General features: G+C 56.2%; 3 protein-coding genes across 5 annotated transcripts; 2 read left to right on the forward strand and 1 right to left on the reverse strand.

Annotated features, from left to right (window-relative positions):
- Nucleotides 1–4,180: 4,180 nt before the first annotated feature.
- Nucleotides 4,181–8,709, forward strand: NAT16 (N-acetyltransferase 16 (putative)). The gene is made up of 3 exons (XM_021935702.2): nt 4,181–4,764; nt 5,715–5,939; nt 6,581–8,709. Exons 1-3 carry the CDS (start codon nt 4,363–4,365, stop codon nt 7,151–7,153), a joined length of 1,200 nt encoding a protein of 399 aa, XP_021791394.2. The 5' UTR covers nt 4,181–4,362; the 3' UTR covers nt 7,154–8,709.
- A 4,845-nt stretch (nt 8,710–13,554) lies between these two features.
- Nucleotides 13,555–16,622, forward strand: VGF (VGF nerve growth factor inducible). Of its 2 annotated transcripts, none has more exons than XM_003895816.5 (2): nt 13,555–13,769; nt 14,275–16,622. In XM_003895816.5, the coding sequence occupies exon 2, from the start codon at nt 14,295–14,297 to the stop codon at nt 16,140–16,142; it is 1,848 nt and encodes a 615-aa protein (XP_003895865.1). In that variant the 5' UTR covers nt 13,555–13,769; nt 14,275–14,294; the 3' UTR covers nt 16,143–16,622. The 2 variants fall into 2 exon arrangements, with proteins under 2 accessions (XP_003895865.1, XP_009201011.1); XM_009202747.3 differs by lacking the exon at nt 13,555–13,769 and adding an exon at nt 13,776–14,152.
- Nucleotides 16,623–17,845: 1,223 nt separating this feature from the next.
- On the reverse strand, nt 17,846–24,677 carry AP1S1 (adaptor related protein complex 1 subunit sigma 1). 2 transcript variants are annotated; one of them, XM_003895815.4, is made up of 5 exons: nt 24,554–24,677; nt 22,309–22,487; nt 21,611–21,719; nt 19,887–20,024; nt 17,846–18,591 (listed from the first exon to the last, which is right to left on the reverse strand). In XM_003895815.4, exons 1-5 carry the CDS (start codon nt 24,554–24,556, stop codon nt 18,544–18,546), a joined length of 477 nt encoding a protein of 158 aa, XP_003895864.1. In that variant the 5' UTR covers nt 24,557–24,677; the 3' UTR covers nt 17,846–18,543. The 2 variants fall into 2 exon arrangements, with proteins under 2 accessions (XP_003895864.1, XP_009201010.1); XM_009202746.1 differs by lacking the exon at nt 24,554–24,677 and adding an exon at nt 24,050–24,119.
- Between the last annotated feature and the right edge of the window lie 2,559 nt (nt 24,678–27,236).

The following is a 27,236-nucleotide window of genomic DNA, read 5'->3' on the forward strand; positions in this document are numbered from 1 at the left end:
CCCGGCATTCCCAGCTCTGACTCCGATCATGCCCAGCTATGACTCGGATCACCCCCTCCCCAAAGCAATCATTCATATTTATGAGATTTAAAGAATGTCCCCAAGGATGTGGGGATAGGGATGAAGAAAGAAATGCTGTCCCTCTTTTTTTTTTTTTGACGGCATCTCACTCTTGTTGCTCAGGCTGGAGTGCAATGGCACAATCTCGGGTCACCACAATCTCTGCCTCCCGGGTTCAAGTGATTCTCCTGCCTCAGCCTCCTGAGTAGCTGGGATTACAGGAATGTGCCAGCCCGCCAGGCTAATTTTGTTTTTTGTTTTTTTCGTTTGTTTGTTTGTTTGTTTTAGTAGAGACAGGATTTCTCCATGTTAGTCAGGCTAGTCTCCAGCTCCTGACCTCAGATGATCCGCCTCCCTCGGCCTCCCAAAGTGCGGGGATTAAAGGCATGAGCCACCTTGCCGGGCCAAGAAATGCTGTTCCTCTTTTAGGAGGGTGTTTGGTCCAGGAGATACCTGGACTACGTCCCCGACAGTGCCCTGGACTCACCAGCTGCCTCCACCTCTGCCTAGACATCTGATGAGAGTTAAGAGTTCCATGGAACCAGGCTAGAGGGTGCTGGACTGGAGGGTAGGAAGCGGTCAGCGTGTGAAGCAAGGGTTACGGGCCAGCCCACAGGTTTGGCTTGGTCTGGAATCCCTGACCTGTTTTATTACTCACCTCCTCCAAGGTTTAAGGACCTGGGAAGCTTTGTTCATGTCCCCAAAAAGGGAATGGGGTAGAGGTGGTGCCTAGGTTGAAAGATGGGGGATGCGTTGGAAAGTTCTTCCTTCCCCGTGACTCTGGGAACTCCCCACATCCACCCCTACCCTTACCTCCTGCCACAAACAACCTTATCTGAGATGTAGAAATACCATTTGGAAAAGGTCTCCCCACTGTAAGCAAGCGAAGGAGACTGGAGCCGAATGTCTTGAATGAGTCAGGTGGGTTCCAGTCTACCCGTTGCTCACACCTCATCACCTTTGGGGGCAGCGAGGGAATTGCTGGAGGCACCACTGAACCACCAGCTTGCATTTTCCTGGGAGCCATGAAGAGCTGCTTCATGTTGCCTGGAGCTGCAGATGGAGTCAGAAGCTAACTTGCTCTTCTTTGGGTCGCATTGTCCCCAGAGTGTGGTGCAAGAGGTCTGGGGCTTGGGTTGGTCCCAGGCGTGGAGGCTTGTGTGTTGGCATAGGGATTGCTGACCGTGTGGGCCAGACAGTGAGGGAGTTCCCAGCAACTCCATCTCTGGTTCTTCATCATCTTATCCCACCTGGGCCCTTCAACTCCTGTTCAAGGACCCAGTAGTTCCCCTCCTTGCTCTTCAGGCTGAGTTCAGAGATCCAGATACACTACAAAGAGATCTTGGCTGGGCATGGTGGCTCGCACCTAATATCCCAGCACTTTGGGAAGTGGAGGTGGGAGGATCGCTTGAGCCCAGGAGTTCAAGACCAGCCTGGGCAACATAGTGGGACCCCATCTCTAAAAAAAAATAAACATTTAAAAAAGTAACCAAGTGTAGTGGCACACGCCTGTAGTCTCAGCTACTCGGGAGGCTAAGGTGGGAGGATCGCTTGAGCCCAGGAGGTTGAGGCTGCAGTGAGCTATGATGATGCCATTGCATTCCAGCCTGGGCGACAGAGCAAGACCCTGACTCAAAGAATAAAATAAAATAAACAAACAAGCAACAACAATAATAACAGGCTTCTCCCCTGGCCTGGAAGCCAAGGAAACTTAACTTTTAGTCTGGCTCTACCCAGACTGAGTCACCTCAGGCAAGGCTAATCTCCTTGATTGTGAAATCAAGGGTAATCTCCTTGATTGTGAAAACAATGGGTTGAAACTGATGGTCTCTAATGGCCCCAGCAGGGGATCTAAATCCTCTGAGCTTGGTTTCCTCCTCTCCTCTGATAATTCTGGCTCCATATCCAGGTAACCTCCAGGTATTGGAATCAGATGAGAAAGAATCAGAAAACAAAGAGGGAGATGGAACTCTTGTCTTGAAGCTTGGTTTGTATAGCGAGCATACCGTGTTTAGGCAAGCTCTGTTTATGACTTGGAAGTGCAAACCACTCCTTGGTCCCACTGCTGGTCAACCTTCCCCAAACCTAGGAACCTAGGTCAGGCTTTTGTAAAAAAAAAAAAAAAAAAAAAAAAAAAAACAAAAAAACTCCAGTTAAGTCAATATCACCCCCACAGAGTAGCTGGTCTTTGTGCCCTTGGGATGTTGGTTAATGAGGCTTAATGTAGGTTATCTGAGGTGAGCAATATCATTGGCTGAAAGAGAGAGGGGGGATTTGATTGGTCGATTTGGCTGATCTGGAAGAGACAGGCCCAGAAATAGAAGTCGCTGGGACTTGGTTAGGGGGCTTTCTCTTTCGTTTTGATGGAACTCGGACAGAACCCTTTTCAAATGGTTCCTAGTCCTGGAGTGGACAGAGCCCAAGTCTCCCTATGGGGAAGAGGGGCAGAAGGAAGGAAAGGAGGGTGGGGGGTGGGGGTTGATTGGCTTAGAAGGAATGGCTCGACATTTTCTTTTTCTTTTTCTTTCTTTCTTTTTTTTTTGACAGAGTCTCTGTTGCCCAGGCTGGAGTACAGTGGCTCAACCTCGGCTCAGGCTCACTACAACCTCCACCTCGGCTTCAAAGTGGGCTCTTGACCTCAGCCCCTCCCTAGTAAGCAGCTTACAGGCATCACTGCAGCAAGCTGAGTTTTGTATTTTGGTAGAGATGGTGTTTCATCATGCTGGCCAGGCTGGTCTCAAACTTCTGACCTCAGGTGATCTACCCACCTTGGCTGAGCCACCGTGCTAGGCTGCCTTGACATTTTCTAGTGGAGCTGTCTATCTTGCTTATATTTGAATGTGTATGTCAAGAGGTGGAGGTGGGGGGATGGGGAACTGGGGCAGCAATATGGAGGATATTTGGGGTCTACACTCTCCTCCCTTTGCCCTGGCTGGGATTGTAACTGGCAGTGTCAGGAAATGGGGGTGGGGGTGAATCCTCCACTGTTCTCTGGGAACTTTCTTGTGTACAGAGGGGAGTTTCTTTCTCATGTTGTCCTTGCAGAGGTCTTAGAGAGGTTATGGGATCCTTGAAGGAGTGTGCCTCTTTTTTTTTTTCTTCTTTTTCTTTTCCTTTTCTTTCTTTTTTTATTTTTATTTTTTGACAGGGTTTCTCTCTGTCACACAGGCGGGAGTGCAGTGGTATGATCATGGCTCACTGCAACCTTTGCCTCCTTGGCTGAAATGATCCTCCCACTTCAGCCTCCAGAGCAGCTGGGACTACAGGCCCACTGCACCACTATGCCCGGCTAATTTTTTTGTATTTTTTCTAGAGACAGAGTCTCACTATATTGCCCAGGCTGTTCTTAAACTCCATGACTCAACCAATCCACCTGCCTTGGCCTCCCAAAGTGCCGGGAGTACAGGTATGAGTCTTCGTGCCCGGCCTTCCTGTTTTGTGTGTTTTTTTTTTTAACTACCCCCAAATGCCTTTTTTCTTTTGCCTGGGTCCCTGGTTGCCGGCTGGGCCTGGAGGAGATCTGGGGCTGGTCTATGGAGAGCTCACAGGGTTCTAAGTTTCTGACTGTTAGGGAGCATCCCGTAAGAGTGGAGTGGGTAGAGCTGAGATTTCTGGAAACTGGTGGGAAGAGGGAGGGAGGTGGGAGCCCTCCATTCCCAGGGTCTGTGTGGACAGCAGAAAAGAAAGGGTGTTTGTGGGCCAGGTACAGTGGCTCACACCTGTAATCCCAGCACTGTGGGAGGACAAGGTGGGAGGATCTTGAGCCCAGGAGTTTGAGATCAGCCTGGGCAACATAGCGAGATCCCTATCTGTATTTAAAAATAATAATAAGAAGAAGTGAAGAAAGGGGCCGGTGTGGTGGTTCATGCCTGTAATCCCAGCACTTTGGGAAGCTGAGGTGGGAGGATCACCTGAAATCAGGGGTTCAAGACCAGCCTGGCCAACATGGTGAAACTCCATCTCTACTAAAAACACAAAAATTAGCCAGGCATGGCGGCACCGTGCCTGTAGTCCCAGCAACTCAGGAGGCGAAGGCAGGAGAATAGTTTGAAACTGGCAGGCAGAGATTGCAGTGAGCCGAGATCGCGACACTGCACTCCAGCCTGGGCGACAGAACGAGACTCCATCTCAACAAATAAATAAATAAATAAATAAATAAAAATAAAAGAAAGAAAGAAAAGAAAAGAAAAAGAAAGGGTATTTGTGTAGGAAGGGGCATTAGGACCGTTTGTGTGCAGGGGCCCAGATGTGGAAAGGAAGGGCTCTGATCCACGTGCTGCATTCTCTTTTTTCTGCAGGGTCATGAAGCTGGAAGCCAGCTGTGGCACAGCCACCTCAGAGGTCACTAAGCCAGAAAAGGAGGCTGCCCGAGATGCAGAGCCAAGCTCTGAAACCCGGCCACAGGAGGTGGAGGCCGAGCCCAGGTCCCGATCGGGGCCTGAGGCTGAGGCTGAGCCCCGGGGGGCCGAGTCAGGGCCTGAGGCCAAGGCCGAGTTGTCGGGGGCCGAGCCTGGGTCCAGATCGGGGCCTGAGGCTGAGGCCGAGCCATTGGACTTCGTGGTAGCCACGGAACGGGAGTTTGAGGAAGTGCTGGCCATCTCGGGGGGCATCTACGGCGGCCTAGACTACCTTCCCAGCCGCTACCACAGCTGGCTCCGGGATCCCGACCGCACGGTGGTGCTGGCCAAGCGCAACGGAGGCGTGGTGAGCCCGGGGGCAGGGCCCAGGTGACATGGGGTGAAGCCACCTGCGGGTGCGTGGACCTTAGGAAGAGGAGGATGAGAGCTTCTCCCCAGCCTTCGTCCGGATGCTGAGGAAGCGCAGGGCTTGCAGCGCGGATCCAGGGGCTATGTCAGTGAGGGTGGGGTGGAGGACTCCTAAAGCAGAGGAACCAGGGGGACAGGTGAGCACTTGGAAGTTTGAGGATCCACTGGAGGATTTTTCTGGGGGTAAAAGCAAAAGAGGTGGGGAGCAGGAGAGACAGGGTAGGCTAAGGGTGGGAGCAGGATGAGCTTAGAGTTGGGCTGGGGGAGGAGCTAAGAGGATGTGGAGCGTGGTAAACTCCCCGGGAAGGAGCCAGAGAAGGGGCGTGGCTAGCGGTCCAGGACTTGACACACTCGGAGCTGGAGCATCGCACAAGGTAGAAGGGGCCGGGCGCGTTGGCTCACGCCTGTAACCCCAGCTCTTTGGGAGGCCGAGGCTGGAGGATCACTTGAGGCTAAGAGTTCCAGACCAGCCTGGGCAACATGGGAGACCTCCGCTCTAAAAAATAAAAATAAAGAAAAAGCCGGGAGTAGGGGTGCGTGTCTGTGGTCCCAGCTACTAGAAAGGCTTGGGGGTGGGAGGCATCGCTTGAGCCCAGGAGTTTGAGGCTGTAGTGACCTGTGATCGCACCACTGCGCTCCAGCCTGGGTGAGGAGACCCTGTCCTAAATTAAAAAAAAAAAAAAAGGTGGACGAGGCCCCGGCGATTGACTGTTCTGCCGGCTCTGTAATCTGAGGCCCAAGGGCCGTGCCAACCCAGGCCTGGCCTGGTGCCCGAGTGGTGACGACGACGGAGTGCTCAGCGTGTGGGAAGTGGAGAGCCCAGTGAGCCGACAGCCCTGGCAGGGGCGGAGGCGGGGAGGGCCCCCGGCTAACGGCCTCGGTCCGCAGATCGCGCTGGAGTCGGTGAACGTGATCGACGCCGGGGAGACGGCGCTGGTGGAGGGCCTGCGCGTGGCGCCCTGGGAGCGCGGGAAGGGCGTGGCCGGGCTGCTGCAGCGCTTCTGCTCGCAGCTGGTCAAGCGACAGCACCCGGGGGTCAAGGTGGCACGGCTCACCCGGGACGACCAGCTGGGCCCCCGGGAGCTGAAGAAATACCGCCTAATCACCAAGCAGGTGAGAAGGACGGGGAACTCGGATGGCTGGGCCTCTCTGCTGGGGCACACGAGGAGACCCTCCCCACCCCCAGCAGAACACGGGCTTGCCTTCTCTGTGGGCTCTACCGAGTGGCGCGGCCCCTGAGCCTTGCCCTGGGACTCCCAGTCCTCACCAGACCTTTTGACCCAGGGGAAGCCAAACTCCCGACTCCCAGCTTGAAACCCTAGTCCTCGCTTCCCAACTTCGGGCACCCTGCCTCCCCTAGGATCCTGCCTCTGTTCAGGGACCCAAGCATCCTCCTCTGAGCCTTTGTCCTCCCTCTGCGCCTCTCCAATCCTACTGACTGATCGGCCTCCCTGGCTTTCACGTCCCTAGAGACTCGGGGACCCGCACCCTCGGTTCCCTGGCTACTCCATACTGATCCCACCTCTTCTTGGGGATCCACGTATTGGGAGCCTGTGACCCTGGTCCCTGTCTGGTACCCTTGAAACCCAGGCTTTCCCATACCCTACTCGGCCCGGAGCCCTCACAGTCGCTCCTCCGGAGGGACGCAGGTGGGAGCCGGTGGCCGTGAACTTGGGAGTGAAGATGCCTGCCGAGAGGCACCGGGCTCGCTAGCCCTCCCGCGCCGGCCCCGCGCTCACTCGTGCCCCCCGCAGGGCATCCTTTTGGTCCGATTCAACGCGTCCGCGCTGCTGGCCGGTCTGAGCGCGCGGCTGGCGGCTCTGCGGACCTCCGGCACCTTCTCACCGCTGCCCACCGAGGCCGTGTCCGAGGCAGGCGGCGACGTGGCACGCCTCCTGCTGTCGCCCTCCGTGCAGCGTGAAGTGCTTCCGGGCGGGACCATCATCCAGGACTGGCAGCCCTACCGGCCTAGCGAGAGCAACCTGCGCCTGCTGGCGGCCAAGGGCCTGGAGTGGCGCGTGGACAGCCGCGCGCGCCCGCGCGTGCTCACACTGTGCACGCGCCCCTTCCCCATCCCGCACGGAGGGGACGGCACTTGGCGCTATCTCAACATCGACGCCTTCGGCAGCGACGGCGCGCAGGTGCAGAGCCAGCTGCTGTGGCACCTGCAGCGCCAGGCCCCGCGCCTCGCCGGCCTCAACGTTATGTGCCAGCTCTTCCTGGAGCCCCAGCTGTGGTCGCAGCTGGCTGACTTCTGCCAGGCCGGGCTGGGGTTGGAGCTGGTGAAGGGTTATACTGAACAGTACCTGCTGGAGGCCGATATCTGAGGCCTCTCCTCTGGCGGGGAATGGGAAAAAGAAGTACTTTGGACCCGCCCCCTTCCACAGTTTCCCCCACCAGCCTCTCTCCTGCCATTTCCGACGCTGCATCCCCTGGGAAGTCCCCTCTGAGTCCTGCCCTCCTGCCGTTACCGGCGCAGGTCCCCCCACTCTGTCCCTTTTCCCCTTACTATCTTGCCTCTAGCTCCCCCAAACACCATTGCCCATTCCCTGACCTGAACTTGCCGACTATTGGGTGTGGGGTGGAGGTGGGGGCCTTGAGTTGCTATTATCCACCCTTTTCCCAAAGAACTGGTCCCTGCACAGGCTTCAGAGTCCTTCCTTCCTTCTCCATCACCTCAGCCCGGGCGTGAACTCCCCCTTTCCTGGCTTCTCCCTTCTGCCCCCTCCCGTGGAAGCGCTCAGGATTGTGTGGGATGCCAATTCACATTTCTTTTCTTCCTCCTGCCCTTTCTAAAGCCCTAAAAACTGGCCCTGCACTGCCCTCTCCACCTCAAGCCCCTCCCCCCGCTCAAGTGCCAGATATTTGCTCTGGTGCCAGAGATCAGTGCCCTCTCCCCAATTCTCTTTAGCCTCCCATCCTCATCCTCTCTGGATCTCTACCATGCTTAACATCACAGTGCCCATTTTTCTGTCCCTGTTTCTCTTCCTATCACCAGCCCAGTGTGCAATCCAGAGAGAGAGAGAGAGAGAGAGAGAGAGAGAGAGATCCTGTAAAATGAAATGTATTTAGATTGCTCCCCCATTTGAGTCCTTGTTCATCTTGTGATGCACTTTCTGAGCCTGCCTCTCTCACTGGGGTTCCCTCCAGCTTTGCACAACGTTGCTATTTCGCAGGCTCCCCCGTGCCCCAGCTCACCCGGGAGCGGGGATGGTGTGGTTCTGGCTGGAGAGTTTGGTACAGTGGAGGGCAGGTCCCTCAGCCTGGCATAGGGGCTGTCTCCTGGTTCCAACCAGGCCGCCTTCTAGTGCAACTGGAATCCCCACCTCCTGGTATTTCTGGACACCACTCCCTTCCTCTGGATCATTTATGCTTTTAGAACTTTGAGAGTCTTCTATTTAATTGCAAGTAGTAACAGCTGCATCTGCACAGCGCTGTCTCCAATACTGGTTCCCCACATCAAAGGCAGAGGGAGAAAACAGAAGGCTGGGAAAGATCAAAGTGACTTCTAAGTCATTCATAGTAGCTAGGAGCCTCCCAGTGAAAAGAACCCAGGTGTCCCAAGCCTAGAGCATGACCTAGAACTTCACTCTGTGTGATGATGTTAGCTTGAGCAATGCATAGGTGCTAGGAGAATGTTGGCAGTGAGTTCGGGGTTCGCTGGGGATGGGATCCAAGATGTGGGCAGAGGTGGACACCAGCAGGTGGAAGAATGTAGACAAGGTGGGGGAGGAGGGGCAACCGCCGCTTCGCCACTTGCCCCAGCTCTGGTTTTGCTACTGTGCTGCTCTGCTTGGCTGCCTCCTGTGCCTGGCCACGCTGCCACCCTCCTTGTCAAGGTGACCATGACTGTATGACAATAAAATGGACCTTTTGGCCACCCTCTGTGTCTGTTTCACTTCCCAGTGAAGAGGAATGAGACACATTATCTTCCCTTTTCCCCAGCAGCCTGTATCAGAGAGGATCTCTAAGCCCTGTGGCAATGGGGCTAATGACTCCCCAGGGAGAGGGGGGAGGTGGGGAGGGGTTCTGGGGAGGGCTGCCGGCTGTGCGCCCCTACCCCACCCCTGCCAAGTGGAGGAAAGAAGCCGCTGCTCAGGACCGAGGTGGGCAGCGGCGCGGCCTCCTGACTTGCCCTGGGCCTCGCTTTTCCCTGGACCTGGGAGTCGGCAGCTACCCAATTCTGTGGCATCCAAGTCCCTCTTGGCATCCAAGACCAGCTTCCATCAGCCAGGATCCAGGCCTCTAACCCCCCAGTTCCAGACTCGCCCGTGGCCAGCCGGGCTTGCTTTCCCCTTTTCTAGGTGGGCAACCCGTGGTGGGTGGAGGAGGTGGAGAGAGCCTGGGCACCGCCCCCGCGAGCCTGCTCTGGATCTGCGGAGACTGCGATCCCCCAAAGTAACACGCGGGGGCGCCAGGACGTGCGCGGACGCGGGCGAGGCAGCACAAGGTGGTTTTCGTCCGTGTGAGTGTGTTCGTGGGCGTCTTTGTGTGTCTGCGTTTCTGTACATGTGTGCACGAGTCAGGGGGTGTCTGGGTGGGATGGATTCGGGACAACGTGCCTGGTGTACCCCAGAATCAGGTACCTCAAGTGGTTTTTTTCTGTTGTTTGTTTTTTGATGAGGACGATGCTTGATATGTTACTATGTACGTGTGGACGGGGAGGCAGGCGACTTGTGTGTATTGTCGAGTGTGCACAGCGCAGCCTGTGAGTCCCTGCAACCGTGTCTTGGATTTCTGAAGTCGCATTCCTTGAGGGTTTTGGCGCCCCTCCCTCCACCTGGTAAAAGGAATGAATGAGAACACTTAGAGCACATCTCCATTGCCCTGCACACATCTCCAGCCTAGGTCTGGGTAACTGCTAGGCTAGGTGTGACATTGTGTTTGTGTAAGTGGGTGTGTCTCCGAATCTCAGTGTGATTCTGTAGGACAGTGTGTTGTGTGTGTGACAGGTGGAAGTTGCAAGAGGCTGGTTCAGGATGATTGAAGTGGTTTTCTTTCTCTTGGTGGGTACCACCTTGATGGTGTGTGTGTGTTTCTGTGTGTATTTGAGTGTGTGTGTGTGTGTCTCTCCAGTGGCTCTCTCCTCGTGTCTCTCCCCATCTCTGTCTCTTTCTCTCTCTCTTTCTTGGTGACTCATCTCTGCGGCGTTGCCCTCCCCCGCTTGCTGGGTCTCCCCTCCCCCACTCAGGAGTGGGTGGGGGTCTGAGGGCGAGTGGGACCTAGGCACTAAAAATCAGGGTGGGCATCGCCTTCCCATCACTCATCATTCCAGACCCTCCCCTAGCCCCCAGCCCACCCCTCAGTCCCTTCCCCAGGACTCCCCAGCTCTGGGATGGGGAGGGGATAGGGCAATATTTTAAATGGGGCAATTTTCAGGGGGCCTTCAGCATCTTCTGTAAGTTCAAAGTGGAGACCCCTTCCCCTCTCATAAAGTGGCCCCTTCCTGCCTGCCCCTCCACCATGGCTGACGCAGTTAAAGGCTGCAGAGGTGAGTCACCGGTTAGGGGGAGGGGGAGGAGAAGAGGGGAACGGTGAGCTTCGGGGTCCACAAGCCCCTGCTCTCTTTCTCTCCCAGACCTTCCCAGAGGAAAGACCCAGTGCTCTTCCTCACTCTCCTGGTTTTCCAAATCTTCAGCTTGGATTCCTACGATGCTGGATCCCATCTTCTCCAGCTACCCTCTTGGAGGGAGATTCAGAAACAAATACAAAGAGAGATGATGGATTCACACAAACAAGTCAGAGCCAATACCAGGCATCCCCAACCAGGTCCCCATATCGGCTCTGCCTTTTCCAGCACTCTGTCTCTCCCACTCTCTTCAGTTCTCTTTCTTTTTCTACTGTCTCCCTCCTTTCCCCACCCCAAGAACCTGTGCCCAGTCCAGAAGCCCCTAGAGGCAGCAGGGTATGAAGGACACAGCTCACCCCCAGTAGAGGGGGGGAGTGTGTGAATGAGCTGACCCAGTAGGGAACTGGGATGGAGAGTGGCAGAAACAGAATGAGTCCAGAGGCCATGCAGACAGAGTCAAGACCCAGATTGTGGAATCTCCAAGCTTTTGGTGCCCCAGGCATTCACATCCACCCCGTCCCTCACCACAGGATGACTGGAGCCTTGAGGATGCTGATTTCTGAGAAGTTCTCCTGGGCTTTTGAACTTAAGTGCAGGAAGGGAGGGATGGGGAGTGGGGGCATGTGTGTGCTTACACATACATTGTTGTGTGCCACCAAGCCAGGCACACTTTTTGGACACCAACGGATGCCCAGAACTGGGTGTGCTCAAAGACTCCAAACTGCACGGGCATACAGGCATGCAGAAGAGATAAGAACCCCCCAACACACACACACATGCACACACACCTGGAAGCACACACAATCACAGCCACACAGACCGGAATAGAACATCACGTAGTTAAATTGGAAACACGACCATGCCCATCCACTCTTGATCTGATTAAATGCACAATTGCTTCCCCCAATTCCCTTTATTTTTCTCCCCACTCCCAGCCATGTATCTCATTCATCTCCACACACACATAAACACACATGCACAAGCCACGTACATGTACACGCAGGTGTGTGTGCACACACAAGCCCACAGGCAAATACAGTTTCTCTAGGTGCCTGTCTCCTCTCCTCTTGCAACTTGGTCTCTAATCCCCATCAGCTACTCAGTCAGCCCCCTTGGCTGGCTCCCTCCCCTCTCCCTTCTCTCTTGGATGGCTTCCCCTCCCCCTCTCCAGATGTCTGAGCCATCTCTCTCTGATTCATCCTCCTCAGGAAGGTAACGTGACCCCCTCCCCATCCCACTGCTCTCTGTATCCAGGCTGGGAAGATGAAGGGGAGATGGGGGGCAGGGAGAGGAAGGAGGGGAGGCCGTGGCTAGTTGTGTGTGGGGATGGGAGGCATTGCCTCGGGGTCTCCTATCCCCTCTTTTCCCTCCTTTCTTTGGAATTTCCACTGTCACCTTGGTTCTCAGTTTTTTTTTTTCTCCTTTAGCTTGCTCCTTCTACCTGTTCCAGATCCCTTCATTCCTTCCTCCTCCCCTGCCATCTCTTCTCTCTTTTCTCCCTCTCCACTCCTCCCCATTTCTTTCCCCGCAGAGCTGATGGGCTTTCTTCTGGGAAAGTCGAGCCACTGATGGAAGCGAGAAGCCACTGCTGGTTATAGAGAGAAAGCACGTGAGTGTGTGTGTAGGGAGGGGGAGGTTAGAAGGAGGGTCAGTGCCAGGAAGAGGTGAGGAGGGGGGCGAGGACCATTTCTGAAAGAGTCTCTAAGCCCCTGACAGGCAGCCCTGACCTCGGTTTCCAGAGTCTCAGGGTGCGGGTGCCCTGCGTGTGCCCACGAGCACCCCTGTGTCCGCAGTTCGTGTGTGTTTGGCGTGTGTCATTGTCATTCCCCCCTTCCCTGCCCACGCCCCCGCACGCTCTCTGCCAGCACCGCAGCCCCCTCCAGGCTTCCTCCCTCCCTCCCCTTCATTCCTGCAGTGGCTGCCCCCCTTGCCACCCTCTCCTCTCCCCTGCCCCCTCCCCATTTCCGTCCTCCCCCCCACCCCCGCCCACGGCTGGTCTCCCTTCACCGGACCCAGCTCGCTGATGGATTCTCTTTGCGCAAATCTGTGCGTCATCGCCCCCCACCCCCGGAACCTCTAGCTGTCCAAGCCCCCAGCCCCAACCTCTCTGGCAGGAGATACGGTCGAAGGGGCTGGCGGCAGAGAGGGGCTATCTCTGACGTTGCAGGCCCCCCTCCCATCGCGTTCAAACCTTCCCTTTAAGCGGTGGAGAGAGCTGGAGTTGAGTCACCCCCCACCTGCGCAACCCCCTCCCCACCTGGTCTGGTCTCGCCCTCCAAACGTCCTTGGGGGAGGGGAGCGGCAGGAGGGAAAGCGACGGGGGAGGGTGGGAAGAGATGGGCTAAGGAGGCACAGCAGGGGGCCTTGACACAAGCGGCAGTCAGGGGACAGAAGGACAGACACACCTTTTTCTCCAGACACAGCACGGGTCGTGAAACAGACACGACCCAGAGGCACACACATGCTCATTCTTTCCCCCTTCTCTTCCGACTCGGACCCTTCCCGATGGGATTACCAAAACCGCAAGATCCACCCATCTGACCCTGCCAGGGGGCTGCCACCCGCACCGCTGATCCGCGGACAGCGCCTGCAGGCGCGCAGATCTGTCCCTCCGCGCTCAGGTTCATGCTGTCCTTGGGCGCGTGGTCTTGGGGTAGGGAACCCGCCCCCTCCTCGGCTCTTGAATCTTTATCCTTCCCCTCCCCAGTATTGATCTCCCACTGGTGTCCAGTCAGACGCTGGGGCTGCCCTTTTTCTATTCCACTCAGCAACGCGGGCTCCATCCAGCAGCTCCAAGTTGCTCTGCAACCCACCCTCCCGCCTTCCAGCGCCTCTGCACCCACCCTTCCATTCATTCTCCCATTCATTCATTCATCCTTTTCTCTTCGTCCCTCCTTCATTCATTCATAGCCCCCCGCCCTGCCCGCTTCAGCATTTCATTCATTCATTCATTCATTCATTTCCCGGAGCTCCGCTAGCGCACACCCCTTCAGCCGAAGGCCCGAGCGCGCAGGCGCAGGCCGGGAGAGGCAGGCACCCTCCAATCATAGGGCGTCCTCCCTCCGCCGGGCGCCCGCCCGCTTCCCCATGAATGAACATTGACGTCAATGGGGAGGGGCGCGCCCACGTGACCCCGCGCGCTCCCCTTTATAAGGCTGTGGAGGCGCGGGCGCTGTCCAGCGTGCTGAAGCCGGAGCGAACGAGCCGCCCGAAGCCGCGCCGACCCAGCTGAGCCCAGCCCACGGGACGCCAGACCTCGCCCGTCGCTCGTATCCCGGCCACCGCTCCGAGCCGAGGCGGACGCGTCCCGATCTTCCCCTGTCCCCACCCCGCCCCGACCCTCCTCTCCACCTCTCGCGTCGTGACACCAGCTGGTAAATACTCCGCTGTCCGTCCCTCAAACCCTCGGCAGCCGTGGGCGTGAGGGAGGGTTCTCTCTCCTCTCGATGCGGGTGTTGCAAACACAGCAGGGAGCCCCCTGGTAAGGGTCCCCAGTAAACGGGGGAGTCGCAGCTTTTTCTCTCGCTGCTGAAGTCGCCCACGCACCATCCGGGGAGTCCTACGGGGAGGGAGCAGAGATTTTTTTTCCCCCATATTGCTGCTGCTTAGTACGTGGGCGATGGCAGTGAGATGGCTCAGGGAAGGGGGCGAGGAGACCCTGGGTAAGCGAGGGCTTCGGTGGTTATTTTCCCATTTACACGGCTCCAGAGATCGGCACAACATCTTCCTCCTTTGCTCCTAAACGTTCCTCTTCTGGGTAAGGTTTGGGGGATCAGGGAAGCCCCGGGTTTCCTGCTGAAAGGTGGGGGAAGGGAACGTAGACCTAGAGAGGGGAATTCTTACAGAAATCCTCTTTTTTTGGTCCCTTCTATTTTTCAGTCTCCGGCAGCCCCTTGGTCATGAAAGCCCTCAGATTGTCGGCTTCGGCCCTCTTCTGCCTTCTGCTGATCAAGGGGTTAGGGGCAGCACCCCCGGGTCGCCCTGAGGCGCAGCCTCCTCCCCTCAGCTCTGAGCATAAAGAGCCGGTAGCCGGGGACGCAGTGCCCGGGCCAAAGGATGGCAGCGCCCCAGAGGTCCGAGCCGCTCGGAATTCCGAGCCGCAGGACGAGGGAGAGCTTTTCCAGGGCGTGGATCCCCGGGCGCTGGCCGCGGTGCTGCTGCAGGCACTCGACCGCCCCGCCTCGCCCCCCGCACCAAGCGGCTCCCAGCAGGGGCCGGCGGAAGAAGCCGCTGAAGCTCTGCTGACCGAGACCGTGCGCAGCCAGACCCACAGCCTCCCGGCGCCGGAGAGCCCGGAGCCCGCGGCTCCGCCTCGCCCTCAGACTCCGGAGAATGGGCCCGAGGCCAGTGATCCCTCCGAGGAGCTCGAGGCGCTAGCGTCCCTGCTCCAGGAACTGCGAGATTTCAGTCCAAGTAGCGCCAAGCGCCAGCAGGAGACGGCGGCAGCAGAGACGGAAACCCGCACGCACACGCTGACCCGAGTGAATCTGGAGAGCCCGGGGCCAGAGCGCGTGTGGCGCGCTTCCTGGGGAGAGTTCCAGGCGCGTGTCCCGGAGCGCGCGCCCCTGCCGCCCCCGGCCCCCTCGCAATTCCAGGCGCGTATGCCCGAAAGCGGGCCCCTTCCCGAAACCCACAAGTTCGGGGAAGGAATGTCCTCCCCCAAAACACACCTAGGCGAGGCACTGGCACCCTTGTCCAAGGCGTACCAAGGCCTGGCCGCCCCGTTCCCCAAGGCGCGCCGGCCGGAGAGCGCACTCCTTGGCGGCTCGGAGGCGGGCGAGCGCCTTCTCCAGCAAGGGCTGGCGCAGGTGGAGGCCGGGCGGCGGCAGGCGGAGGCCACGCGGCAGGCCGCGGCGCAGGAAGAGCGGCTGGCCGACCTCGCCTCGGACCTGCTGCTCCAGTATTTGCTGCAGGGCGGGGCCCGGCAGCGCGGCCTCGGGGGTCGGGGGCTGCAGGAGGCGGCAGAGGAGCGAGAGAGCGCAAGGGAGGAGGAGGAGGCGGAGCAGGAGAGACGCGGCGGGGAGGAGAGGGTGGGGGAAGAGGATGAGGAGGCGGCGGAGGCGGAGGCAGAGGCGGAGGAGGCGGAGAGGGCGCGGCAGAACGCGCTCCTGTTCGCGGAGGAGGAGGACGGGGAAGCCGGCGCCGAGGACAAGCGCTCCCAGGAGGAGACGCCGGGCCACCGGCGGAAGGAGGCCGAGGGGGCAGAGGAGGGCGGGGAGGAGGACGACGACGAGGAGATGGACCCGCAGACGATCGACAGCCTCATTGAGCTGTCCACCAAACTCCACCTGCCAGCGGACGACGTGGTCAGCATCATCGAGGAGGTGGAGGAGAAGCGGAAGCGGAAGAAGAACGCCCCTCCTGAGCCCGTGCCGCCCCCCCGTGCCGCCCCCGCCCCCACCCACGTCCGCTCCCCGCAGCCCCCGCCCCCGGCCCCCGCCCCCGCTAGAGACGAGCTACCGGACTGGAACGAGGTGCTCCCGCCCTGGGATCGGGAGGAGGACGAGGTGTACCCGCCAGGGCCGTACCACCCTTTCCCCAACTACATCCGGCCGCGGACACTGCAGCCGCCCTCGGCCTTGCGCCGCCGCCACTACCACCACGCCTTGCCGCCTTCGCGCCACTATCCCGGCCGGGAGGCCCAGGCGCGGCGCGCACAGGAGGAGGCGGAGGCTGAGGAGCGCCGGCTGCAGGAGCAGGAAGAGCTGGAGAATTACATCGAGCACGTGCTGCTCCGGCGCCCGTGACCGCCCCCCCGGCCCCGCCCCCGCGCGCCCCCGCCGCGCGCGCCGCCGCCCCCCTCCGTGTCGCCCGCTCCCCCTCGGTGTTTGCATGCGACCCGGCCCCGCCCCTCGGCCCCGCCCCCGTCCCCGGGCTGCGCCGGGACCTGCCAGACCCCCTTCCCGGGTCCAGAGCCCGAACTCCCAGAGCTCACCCGCGGGTGACCCGGGGCCAGCCCAGGACGGCGGGTGGTTTGTGCGAGTTCCCTCCCCACGCGGGGCCCCAGCCCCATCAAGTCCCTCTGGGGACGTCCCCGTCCGAAACCGGAAAAAGCAGTTCCAGTTAATTGTGTGAAGTGTCTGTCTCCAGCCCTTCGGGCCTCCCACGAGCCCCTCCAACCTCTCCAAATCGCTGTGAATTGACCCCTTCTTTCCTTTCTCTGTTGTAAATACCCCTCACGGAGGAAATAGTTTTGCTAAGAAATAAAAGTGACTATTTTATTAGGACTTTGTTCTCGGTTATTCACCCGTCCCCTTGGGCCTGTGTGGTCCTTCCCAAGGGGCGGTGAGGGAAGCGCCAGCCACAGTCCCCATGTCCTCCTGCTTCCTGCCCCCAAACTAAGGCGAGGGGTAAGTGGGGAAAGTCTGAAACTGTTTTTAGAGGAGGATATGGCTTGCACCCATTAAAAAACCCGAAATTCCACTTCCAGCTTGGGGGATGGTGGGAAAGTCATCTTTCCCCAGGGCTTGACAGAGAAAGGCCCAGCGGAATGCAATAAAAGAGCCAATTGTCTGCGATGAGTCCAGCCACCTCTGATTCAAAAGAAAAAGGCGACCCGCAGAAGGTGCCACAGCTCTGGGCACCACTCGGCTCCTTCTTCCCAAGATCCTGGGGCCACACGGGTAATGCCAGAGCTTCCTGTTTTCACCCACCCACCTCCCTCTACTGCTCCCTAAATTCCTGGTCCTAGGTACTTTGCAAGAAATGCGGGGAGGAGGGGGTGGCAGCCACAGGGACACCCTGGCTAAAGCCACTTCTTAGCTTTTTTTTTTTTTTTTTTGAGACAGGGTCTCACTCTGTTGCCCAGGCTGGAGTGCAGTGGTGCAATCACAGCTCACTGCAACCTCGACTTCCTGGGCTCAGGTGATCCTCCTACCTCAGCCTCCTGAGTAGCTGAGACTACAGGTGTGCACCATCATGCCCAGCTAATTTTTGTATTTTTTTTGTAGGGATGGGGTTTTGCCATGTTGCTCAGCTGGTCTGGAATTCTGGGTTCAAGCGACCTGCCCACCTTGGCCTCCCATCTTAAGCCTTTTCTAATCACAGGTACTTGTGAACTGATTCAAATAAAACTAAACTGGGCAAATGAAATCGCCCATAACAGACCCGCATCCTGAAGAGTTGTTCCTCCTTTCGTAAAGGCAGCTCAGGGAGTTGGGGGCAGCCTGTTTGGAGACTCATTGGGCATTAAAATCCGTTTAAGGTAGGGTGGCCAGATAAAATACAGGAAATGGAAATTTGAAATTCCAGATAGACAACAGATGAAGTTTTAGAGTTCAATGTGTCCCAAACATTGCTGGGACACATGTATCCCCAAAATGATTTGTGTATCTGAAATTCTCATTTAACTGCGTGCTCTCCCTTTCTTCCCAAGGCTGGCAGGATCCCCTTGGCCTCCCGATGATGCCAGCAGCCCTGCCTTCCTTCATGGAGCCCGAGGCCAGCAAAGTCCAGAAATGCTTTTCCTTTTATTTCAGAAGAAAGGAAATAAAGGCAGACACTTCCCCCTCCCCACCCCTCCCAGCTCCTGCCTCACCCAGAACTGGAGTGAAAGAGGGACAAGACCAGGACCAGGGTCCCATAAAGCTCGCCCTTCCCCCAACCCTTCCTTCCCTCAAAGTGGCAAGGTTAGAAAAAAATTAACTATGTTGTTCCTCCCTGGCACTGGATAGAAGCCCCACTGCAGCCAAGGAGAAAGAGAGGGGTCTGGCTCCCCTCCCAGGCAGAGAAGCCGCCCTGGCTGGCTAGGGGGAGGGTGGAGGTAGGTTACGGGGCAGAGAGGAAGAGAAGTGCCCTGAAAACCTTTTCCCTTTAACCTGACATATTTATATATTTACAGTTATTAGGGAGGGAAGGACATCAGTTCTGCAAAGGCAGGGAATAAAAGCCAAATAGCACCCCCATCTGGGTCACATTTTCCTGCCTCCTAGCTCCTAAAACCTTTGGTGGGTAAAGGGGAAAGTGGAGGTAGGGGGTGGAGGGAGGGAATGTTTGAAGGGCCTGAGCCCACAGCTCACTCTGAAAGAAGGTGAGGCAGCAGAGGAGGGGCAGCCGAGTCCCACCAAGAATAGGGGCCTGGGCAGAGGAGAAGCAGCCGTTCCCGCCATGCTGCCAGGACCCCATCGCCATGCCCCAGCCCAGCGGGGGCTATGCCAGACCCATCTCCTCCAGCACACTCCGCGGCGACTCATCCTCCTAAGGCAGAGACAGACAGAGGGTGACGCACAGACACCAGGAGAGGCCGACAGGGTGGGCAAGACAGCAGTCACGAGGAAGAGTCAGACGGGGGAGGCACAGACACGGGGGAGGGGGAGAGAAGCCAATGTGAGCCCAAGGCTGGACCAGCGAGCCCTTCAGGGGGTGCCCACCAGCCTCCCAGGGCCAGCCCCAGAGCCAGCCAACGGTGGCAGGTGGGGTCCAGGTTGAGTCCGTCACCACCCAGAGAGCCCAAAGCTGGGAGCTTGGTGAGCAGGGGCCCCGCCTTGACACCTGGGAGTAAAGGGAGTGAAGCCGGGACAAGGAGGTGGGGGATCTTTCTGGGGCCCTGGGGGGTACAGATGGCTGGGTCCTGTTTTTCAGAGTCGGGTGAGGCAGTGGGAGGTGAGTGCCAGGTCCCCGAGGGAAGGTGAACGAGGCAGCAGGGAGATGTGTCATTAGGGTCTGAGCGCAACACTGGTGACACGGTGGGTGTGTGTGCCAGGCCATGTGTGTGTGTGCCAGGGTGCGTATATGCGAGTGTGTGGGAAGGTGAAGCTCAACCAGTGAGGTGGCAAGTTCAGCTCTGCCCTCTCTCCCACTGCAGAGATGAGCCCCCCCTCACCCCCCATCTCTCCCCCTCCTCAGAGCCAGCTCAGGCCGGGCTCGCTCATCACTGCAGATTCCGGTGACTCATCTCCCTGCACCAGGGCTCGGTGATGGCACAGCAGAGAGGGGGCAGGCAGTAATGGGGTGAGAGCGGGGGCGCTGGGGAGCAGGGAGAACCAACATCCAGGTGCCCTCTGCCCCAGCCCCCAAATCCCCATAGCCTTTTCCTCCTGAGATGCAGAGGCTTTGGAGTATGTGTGTGTTGAAAAAAAAAAAAGAGGGGTGGGGGAAGAAACCAGGGAAGAAAAGAATGACCTACCAGGTGCCCCTTCTCCAATTCTCCAAGCAACCCTTAACTCCAAAGCAAACCCTTAACCCCTTGGCGTTAAGCCTTGCTCAGAGAATTGGACAAAGGAGACTGGGTGGCCATGAGACATCTGGGAGCTTGGGGGAAGGACAGAGCTTGGAATGAGGGGTGCACAGGTGGGCTATCTGCCACCCTACCTCCCACCCCATGGGGTCAGGGCTTGAGGGTAAGCTGGAGAGCCGGGCGTAGTGGGGGTCAGATACCACAGGAAGGGGGGCCCTTGGTGACGATGGGCAGGGCAGGCAGGGCGTCCAGGGGAGGGAAGGCCCTGTCCACCACTGTGAGCTTCCTCCTCCTCCTCACTGTCCCTGGCCCATACCTCCTGCAGTAGGTCAGCCTGCTCGATGGCTTTCAGTACACTCTTCTTGGAGGTGTCCTGGACATCCCCCCCCATCAAAAACTCATCCAGGATGAAGTAGGCCTTCTCAAAGTTGAAGATGATGTCCAGCTCACACACCTGGGAGGGCGGGGAGAGGCTGAGTTGAGCATGGAGGGTCAACTGGAGCCACTTCCTTTTCTAGACAATGCCTCCCACCTTGGGTTCTGCCCTCAACCCCCAAGCCTTAGTAGTTGGTTCAGCTTTTTCACTTTTTTTGTTTTGTTTCGTTATTTTGTTAGAGACAGGGTCTCTTGTTCTGTTTTCCAGGCTGGAGTGCAGTGGCATGATCATAGCTCACTGCAGCCTCGAACTCCTGGGCTCAAGTGATCCTCCTGCCTCAGCTTCCTGAGTAGCTGGGACGACAGGTGCACGCTATCATGCCCAGCTAATTTTTAAAATATTTTGTAAAGACAAGGTCTTGCCATGTTGGCCAGGCTGGTCTCGAACTTCTGGCCTCAAGTGACCCACCTGCCTCGGCTTCCCAAAGTGCTAGGATCACAGGCATGAGCCACCGCACCTTGCCTTGGATCAGTTTTTTCCCTCTTCCTCTTGCCTCTTTCCTCCTGATCATGAAACATTAGTTGCTTCATCTACCCTTGCCTGTGGTTCCCCTTGCCTTCCCCACAAAATCTGTGACGTTGTTCCCACCAAAGGTTGCGGTAGCCCCGCTTCCTAGACACCATGGGGCAGGGAAGGAGAGAATTCTGGACCATGGGGTGGAAGACTTGAGTTCCAAGCAGGGCTCTGCCACTAACCATCTAGCTAAACATGTCCTTAAACATCTGTAAGTCTCAGTTTTCTGGCCTCAAAAATGGAGATACCAACACCTACTGCTAGGATGGGATAAGGAGCAAACAAGAGGACCCAAAAGCATTTTATAAATGTTAAGTGGGACACAAATTATGGAGTTATTACGACACCCCATCTAAGATCTGAGCTATCCCTCAGATAAGTTAATTCAGAATCTCTGATAGTAGAACCTGGACATTGTTATTCAAAAAAATTCTCCAGAAAATTCCAATGCAAATCCAAGATCAGGAACCAGTGATAAAAATCTGAATATGGGGCCAGGTACAGTGGCTCATGCCTGTAATCCCAGACTTCGGGAGGCTGAGGTGGGAGGATCACTTGAGCCCCAGAGACTAGCCTGGGCAACATAGCGAGACCCCATCTCTAAAAAAAAAAAAAATACAAAAATTAGCTGGGCGTAGTGGTGTGCACTTGCAGTCCCAGCTCCTCAGGGTACTGAGGCAGGAGGATGGCTTGAGCCCAGAGGTTAAGGCTGCAGTGAGCTATGATTGTGCCACTGCACTCCAGCCATAGGACGCATTCCTCCAGGTGACGGGGTGAGGCTCTGTTTCTAAAAAAATAAAAATTTAAACTAAACAAAAAATCTGAACTTGGTCTCTGTGTGAAAAGTCCGAGCTAAGCTCTAAGTGGAGATTAACTGCCTGATCCTGCCCCCACTCTCCCCACTCAGGGACGATTATGGGACATGGTTAATAGGCTTAAAGCTTAAAAAGGGAAATTAATTACTGTTCTTATTGCTCCAACTTCACCTCTCCCCTGAGACTTCCAGAGCAGAGACTGGAGGTGCCTCAAAGTTTGGTAGATTACCAAAGGGGATTGCTGGGAATGGAAACTGGTGGGCAGAGGAGACTTACACTGCCAAAGTATTTGTCTAAGAGCTCCACGTATCGGTGGATCAGCTCCAGTGTGATGAGCTCATTGTCTTGGCCCTCGATGGCGCAGCAGAAGTAGAGGCTGGCATATCTGTGGAGAGGAATGCATGAGACATGCTATAAGCTTGCTTCAGGACCCAGGCATTCTGGGCTCAAACCTCCCACCAGCCTGGGGGTGGTCTGTGCCCTGGCTGGCCACAGGTGGGGTGGCCCCAGGGCATGTAAAGAGTAACTCACTTGCCTCTTTGTGCTGTCTTTAAAACACGCAAAGAATGCACGCTTTTTCCTTCCTGCCCTCTGACCTCCTAAGTCTGACTCAGCAAAAACCTGAGCCAAGTAATTTACCTGCTCCGAAGAGAAGGAACTGGAAAGGGTGTGTGCGCGTGTGTGTTAGGAAAAGTAGGGCAGGACCGACTGCAAGGGACATGTGCGGTGGGGCAAGATAGGGCCCAAAGGGACACGTGAGTGAGGCAGGTGTTGCGCGTGAGCAAAACCAAGTGGTAAACAAGAACTTATTTAAGAGTTTGGGGGGGAAAAAAAAGGAAGCTGACATTCATCACTGTCCTCCAGAGGTCCTCAGCTCCCAGGTCTACCTGACCTAAAGGATGACCATTTCTCAGCCATTTTAACCCACTGCCCAACTCGAATCTAGGCAGGTCTGAAAGTAGGTGGGGAGTCACCTCTTATAGACAACTTTGAGGTCCCTCCACTCCAGGAAGCTGCACATCTTGGGCTTGCGAGCCAGGACAACCTGCATAAGCTCCCGCACCATCTTCTTCCGTTCCTTGTCCGAAGTGGCCAGGTACCATTTTTGCAGCCGCAGTTTTCCCTGCCGGCTGAATAGCAGCATGAATCGCATCTGCGGGGGATGGGAGGGCAGAACCAAGGGTAAACACATATTCCCCAAACTCATCCCGGCTAATTCTTCTCTACTTTCTTCCAACATCCAGCCCCTTGCTCTCAATGCTGGGTATTTCCACCAGCAGGGGGAAGTCAGAGCTTCTGAGTCCATCATTTGGGTTCAAATCCTGGCTCTACTAGTTATGCAGGGCCTTGGGCCAATTACTACTGTAAGTCTCTGGGCCTCAGTTTCCTTATCTGTAAAATGGACATCGTACCTGCCTTGCACAGTTGTTGAGACTAAATGAGTTAATATATGCAAGTCCCTAACACAGGCAGGCAGTATAACATGTTAGCTATTATTATTATTTTTGAGACAAAGTCTCTCTCTGTCGTCTCTCTCTGTCGTCTCTCTCTGTCACCCAGGCTGGAGTGCAGTGGTGCGATCACTGCTCAGTGCAATCTCCGCCTTCTGAGTTCCAGTGATTCTCCTGCCTCAGCCTCCTGAGTAGCTGGGATTACAGTCATGTGCCACCACACCCAGCTAATTTTTGTATTTTTAGTAGAGATGGGGTTTTACCACGTTGGCCAGGCCCTGGTCTCGAACTCCCGACCTCAGGTGATCCGTCCACCTCGGCCTCCCAAAGTGCTGGCATTACAGGTGTGAGCCACTGCACCCGGTTGTTAGTTACTATTATTATTACCATGATTCCCTGACCTCTTGCTTACTGGTTCTGCTTTCTAAAGGTAAGTAAAATGCCTAGCAGAGCGACAAGAAACCAGTAACCAATGCCAAAGAAATGCCTGTTCTCTTCCACCCTCTCTCTATCCACCACCGTGCTGAAATCTGGTATTTTGTCCCTGGAGAAGCTACCTCAATTTTCCACCCCATCATAACCATAAGATCTTAATGATATCCCAAACACACCACCCTCCAGTGCCAGGGGTATCCTCCTCTGCAGTATGTATTTCCAACACCACACAGGGTATGGAGATGCCCAAATCCCACCTTCCTCTCTGCGGGCACCCAGATGTCTTTGACATTTCTCTTTAACTTTTCTCCCTTTTAGGGTGCCTCCTGCTAAGCGCCCACTCCTCCCCAGACACCAGGTGACCAATCTCCCTCAGGGCCCCGCCACCCAGGGGGTTCCCCTAAAGAATGTCTGCAGAACAGACAGCAAGCTGGGTCAAGTGGGATGGAACACAGAACCCTCACTGCCCAGTGCACCCCAGCTTCCCAGTTTCAGGGGGTCTGGGCCACATCCTTGAGTTTTCTCCTTCCCCCAGCAGCTCTCCTATTCATGGACATGCCCAGGGTTGGAATCCCTGGGTGTGTGGCACTGTATAGTTTAGTAGGTGAAAAATCAGAATTCAGGAGAACTGATTTTTTTGGTGGAGGGGAAAAGAGGGGCGCCGGGGAGCCTCGTGCGGCGCTCAGATAGGGGGGTGGGGAGCGAGCAGGAAGACGGAAGGCCTGGGTTCCGGAAAGAGAGTGGGATTGGGGGCAGAGAGCCCTGGAGCCCGGGATCCCAAAGCCTGGGTCCCTCGGAGCAAAACCACGAGTCAACCTCTCTTCCTTACCTGGGCCCAGCCTCTAGGCAAGCACCGCCACGAACCCAATAGGGCGCTCTCTTTTCCGACCCGGAAACTCCCCTCCCACACCCCTTTCCCCACCGGGGTCCCCGCTCCCGCCCGTGCCGCCCGGGAAGGGGTTCTAGGTGACCCCCACTCCCTCCCTCCGCAAAGAGACCCCCACAACCCTCTGCTTTAGGCTGCTTCCCTGCGGCGGGGATCGAGGGACCCCCGGGAGCCAAGACCCGAGCGCCCCTCCCGGCTCGGGACTGCCCCGCCGCCCCTTCGTCAGCCCACGCTCCCCTGCAAATGCACCCCCTCCCCGCCCCTCTCCCGAATGCCACCTCCCACTCTTCCTCCCGAGCCCGGCTCGCCCACCAGCTGAGGCAAGGGAGGCCTCTGAGGACCAGAGGGAAGACAGAGCGGCTCACCCCGAGGGCGGCCCCCGAGGACCCCCGCAGGTGCAGCCCACGCCCCTCGCTTCCCCCTCCCCTCCCTCTTCGCACAGCCTACCATCCTGCAGCCTCCGGCTCGGCGCGTCCCACTTCGGCCACCGTAGGCGCCAGTCCCACTCCCTTTCTTATCCTTTCTCCGGCTTCCCTCCCTCTCGGCCGAAGCCCCGCCCCGTCCCGCCCAGGTTCTGACTCCCGACACGCCACACACTGCGCAGGCGCCGACGCCGCAGGGAGCGCGGGCGGGGCTGGAGGAGGAGAAGCGGAAACCATGGCAACCAGGTCCTTGACTGCAGCTTCTAGGAGCCCGGTCGTCATGGTAACGCGGCTGTCCTGTGGGCTGGTTGGAGGATGGGGGAGGAGGACAATGAGGTCCTCGCGCTTTGAAGCCTTGTGGGGCAAAAAGGCGGGAAAAGGGGTGAGAGGTGAATGGGACGATCATTGGAGTTCGAGGCAGCAGGCAGGACCCCTGGAAGGGGCGTGAGCTGTGAAGAGGGAGCAGGGTGGGAATTAAGTGTAGGGGAGGAGGAATGACCTGAAAAACAGGAGACAAACGGTCATGAAAAAAGTATAGAACTCAAGCTAAATATCTATTGAGAGCGTGATAGATACACCCCTCTATTTTTTTTCTTTTTAGAGACAGGGTCTGGTCGCGTCACCCAGGCTGGAATGCAGTGGTGAGATCGTGATTCTCTGCGGCCTTGAACTCCTGGCCTCAAGCGAGCCTCCCGCCTCAGCCTCCTGAGTAGCTGGGACTACAGACGCACACCATCATGCCCAGCTAATTTTTAATTTTTTTTTTTTTTTTGTAGAGACAGGGGTCTTACTATGTTGCCCAAGCTGGTCTCGAACTCCTGGGTTCAAGAGACCCTCCCGCCTTGGTTTCTCAAAGTGCTGGGATTACAGGCATGAGCCACCGCGCCTGACTTCTGATCTTAAAGTAAGAGAAATGTGTAGAAAATGAATAAAAGAGAAAAGGAGAGGCTGCTATAAAAGGCATGTAAGGAGAAGGAGGAGGAAAGTGAATTGAGGCAAAAGGGGAAGAAATAAAGAGAGTCTTAAAAGGTTAACTTGGGTCAAAACTCAAAAAGGGACAGATGTAACCCAAATCTCAGTGTGAAGATGAGGTGGATGTACATTGTAATATGGGCTTTTAAACTGAATGTGTGTGTGTGTCTACGTGTTACTGGAAAAAGGGGTCCTGATCCAGACCCCAAGAGAGGATTCTTGTATCTCATGCAGAAGAAATTCAAAGCAAGCCGCAGAGTGCTATGAGAAGAGAGAGTTTATTGAAAGCTGTCCCCTTACGGAGTAGGGCGTCCTCAGAAAGCAAACAGAGGAACACACTGTCTTAATTTTTCCTTTTCTTTCTTTTTTTTTTTTTTTCTTTTTTTGAGACAGGGTCTTACTCTGTTGCCCAGTCTGGAGTGTAGTAGCATGATTATAGTTCACTACAGCTTCCACCTCCTGGGCTCCAGCGATCCTCCCACCTCAGTCTCCCAAGTAGCTGGGACTACAGGCATGCCCCCCCAACACCCAGCTAATTTTTGTATGTTTTGTAGAGACAGGGTTTTGTCATGCTACCCAAGCTGGTCTGGAACTCCTGGGCTCAGGCTATCCAACCTCCTCGGCTTCCCAAAGTGTTGGAATTACGGGCATGAGCCACCGCCCCTGACCTTTAAGTTTTTCTTTTTTTTTGAAACAGAGTCTTGCTCTGTCGCCCAGGCTGGAGTGCAGTGGCGCGATCTCAGCTCACTGCAAGCTCCGCCTCCCGGGTTTAGCCATTCTCCTGCCTCAGCCTCCCGAGTAGCTGGGACTACAGGTGCCCGCCACCACACCTGGCTAATTTTTTTGTATTTTTAGTAGAGACGGGGTTTCACCCTGTTAGCCAGGATGGTCTCAGTCTCCTGACCTCGTGATCTGCCCACCTCGGCCTCCCAAAGTACTGGGATTATAGGCGTGAGCCACCGCGCCCCGCCAAGTTTTTCTTATATAGGGGTCTTGTTTTTGTACAGACTAAACTAAGCTGAGTCAATGTGCAGATGGGCCAATGGCATGACAAAATTTATTATTCTGTTGATTTAACTATCCTTGACATTCTAGTAGGTAAGTACATCAAAGCAAAACTATAATTATCTTTCTTCCTTTTTTTTTTTTTTTTTTTTGAGACAGAGTCTTGATCTGTCGCCCAGGCTGGAGTGCAGTGGTGTGATCTCAGCTCGCTGCAACCTCCACCTCCTGGGTTCAAGCCATTCTTGTGTCTCAGCCTCCCTAGTAGCTGGATTACAGTTACATCCTTCCATTTCAGCCTCCCAAGTAGCTGTGACTGCAGGCATGAACCAGTGCATCCAGTTAATTACAAAAATATTTTGTTGTAGAGATGGGGTCTCACTACTGGGATTATAGGCATGTGCTACCACGTGCAGCTAATTTTGGTATTTTTAGTAGAGAGGGGGTTTTGCTATGTTGGCCAGGCTGGTCTCGAACTCCTGGCCTCAAGCAATCCTCCTGCCTTAGCCTCCACCCCCAGCCAGAACTATAATTATCTTAAAAGCATATATTGTTATGGGTATTGGGACATCTGGATTTTCTGTAGTTGGAGGAGTCTGTCCTTGCAGGTATCTTTAAACTGTTTACCCAACTGTAAACAGGTATGGGTTGTGACTGACAAGGAATGTGCCTTGTTAGTTTCAAGATGGAGCTGAACTTAAAATGGTTTTAGACTGGCTCTCTGAGGCCCCTGC

Source organism: Papio anubis, chromosome 4, assembly GCF_008728515.1.
Source record: "Papio anubis isolate 15944 chromosome 4, Panubis1.0, whole genome shotgun sequence".
NCBI lineage: Eukaryota > Metazoa > Chordata > Mammalia > Primates > Cercopithecidae > Papio > Papio anubis.

Bases quoted from the DNA above. Each gene is read 5' to 3' on its own strand.
- NAT16 (XM_021935702.2), top strand. From the start codon at position 4,363: ATGAAGCTGGAAGCCAGCTGTGGCACAGCCACCTCAGAGGTCACTAAG. The intron at 4,765-5,714 runs GTGAGCCCGGGG...CTCGGTCCGCAG, and splicing joins CCAAGCGCAACGGAGGCGTG to ATCGCGCTGGAGTCGGTGAA. The intron at 5,940-6,580 runs GTGAGAAGGACG...TGCCCCCCGCAG, and splicing joins ACCGCCTAATCACCAAGCAG to GGCATCCTTTTGGTCCGATT.
- VGF (XM_003895816.5), top strand. From the start codon at position 14,295: ATGAAAGCCCTCAGATTGTCGGCTTCGGCCCTCTTCTGCCTTCTGCTG.
- AP1S1 (XM_003895815.4), bottom strand. The intron at 21,720-22,308 runs GTGACTCCCCAC...TCCTCTCCACAG, and splicing joins CTCAAAGTTGTCTATAAGAG to ATATGCCAGCCTCTACTTCT. The intron at 20,025-21,610 runs GTAAGTCTCCTC...CCGCCCTCCCAG, and splicing joins TAGACAAATACTTTGGCAGT to GTGTGTGAGCTGGACATCAT.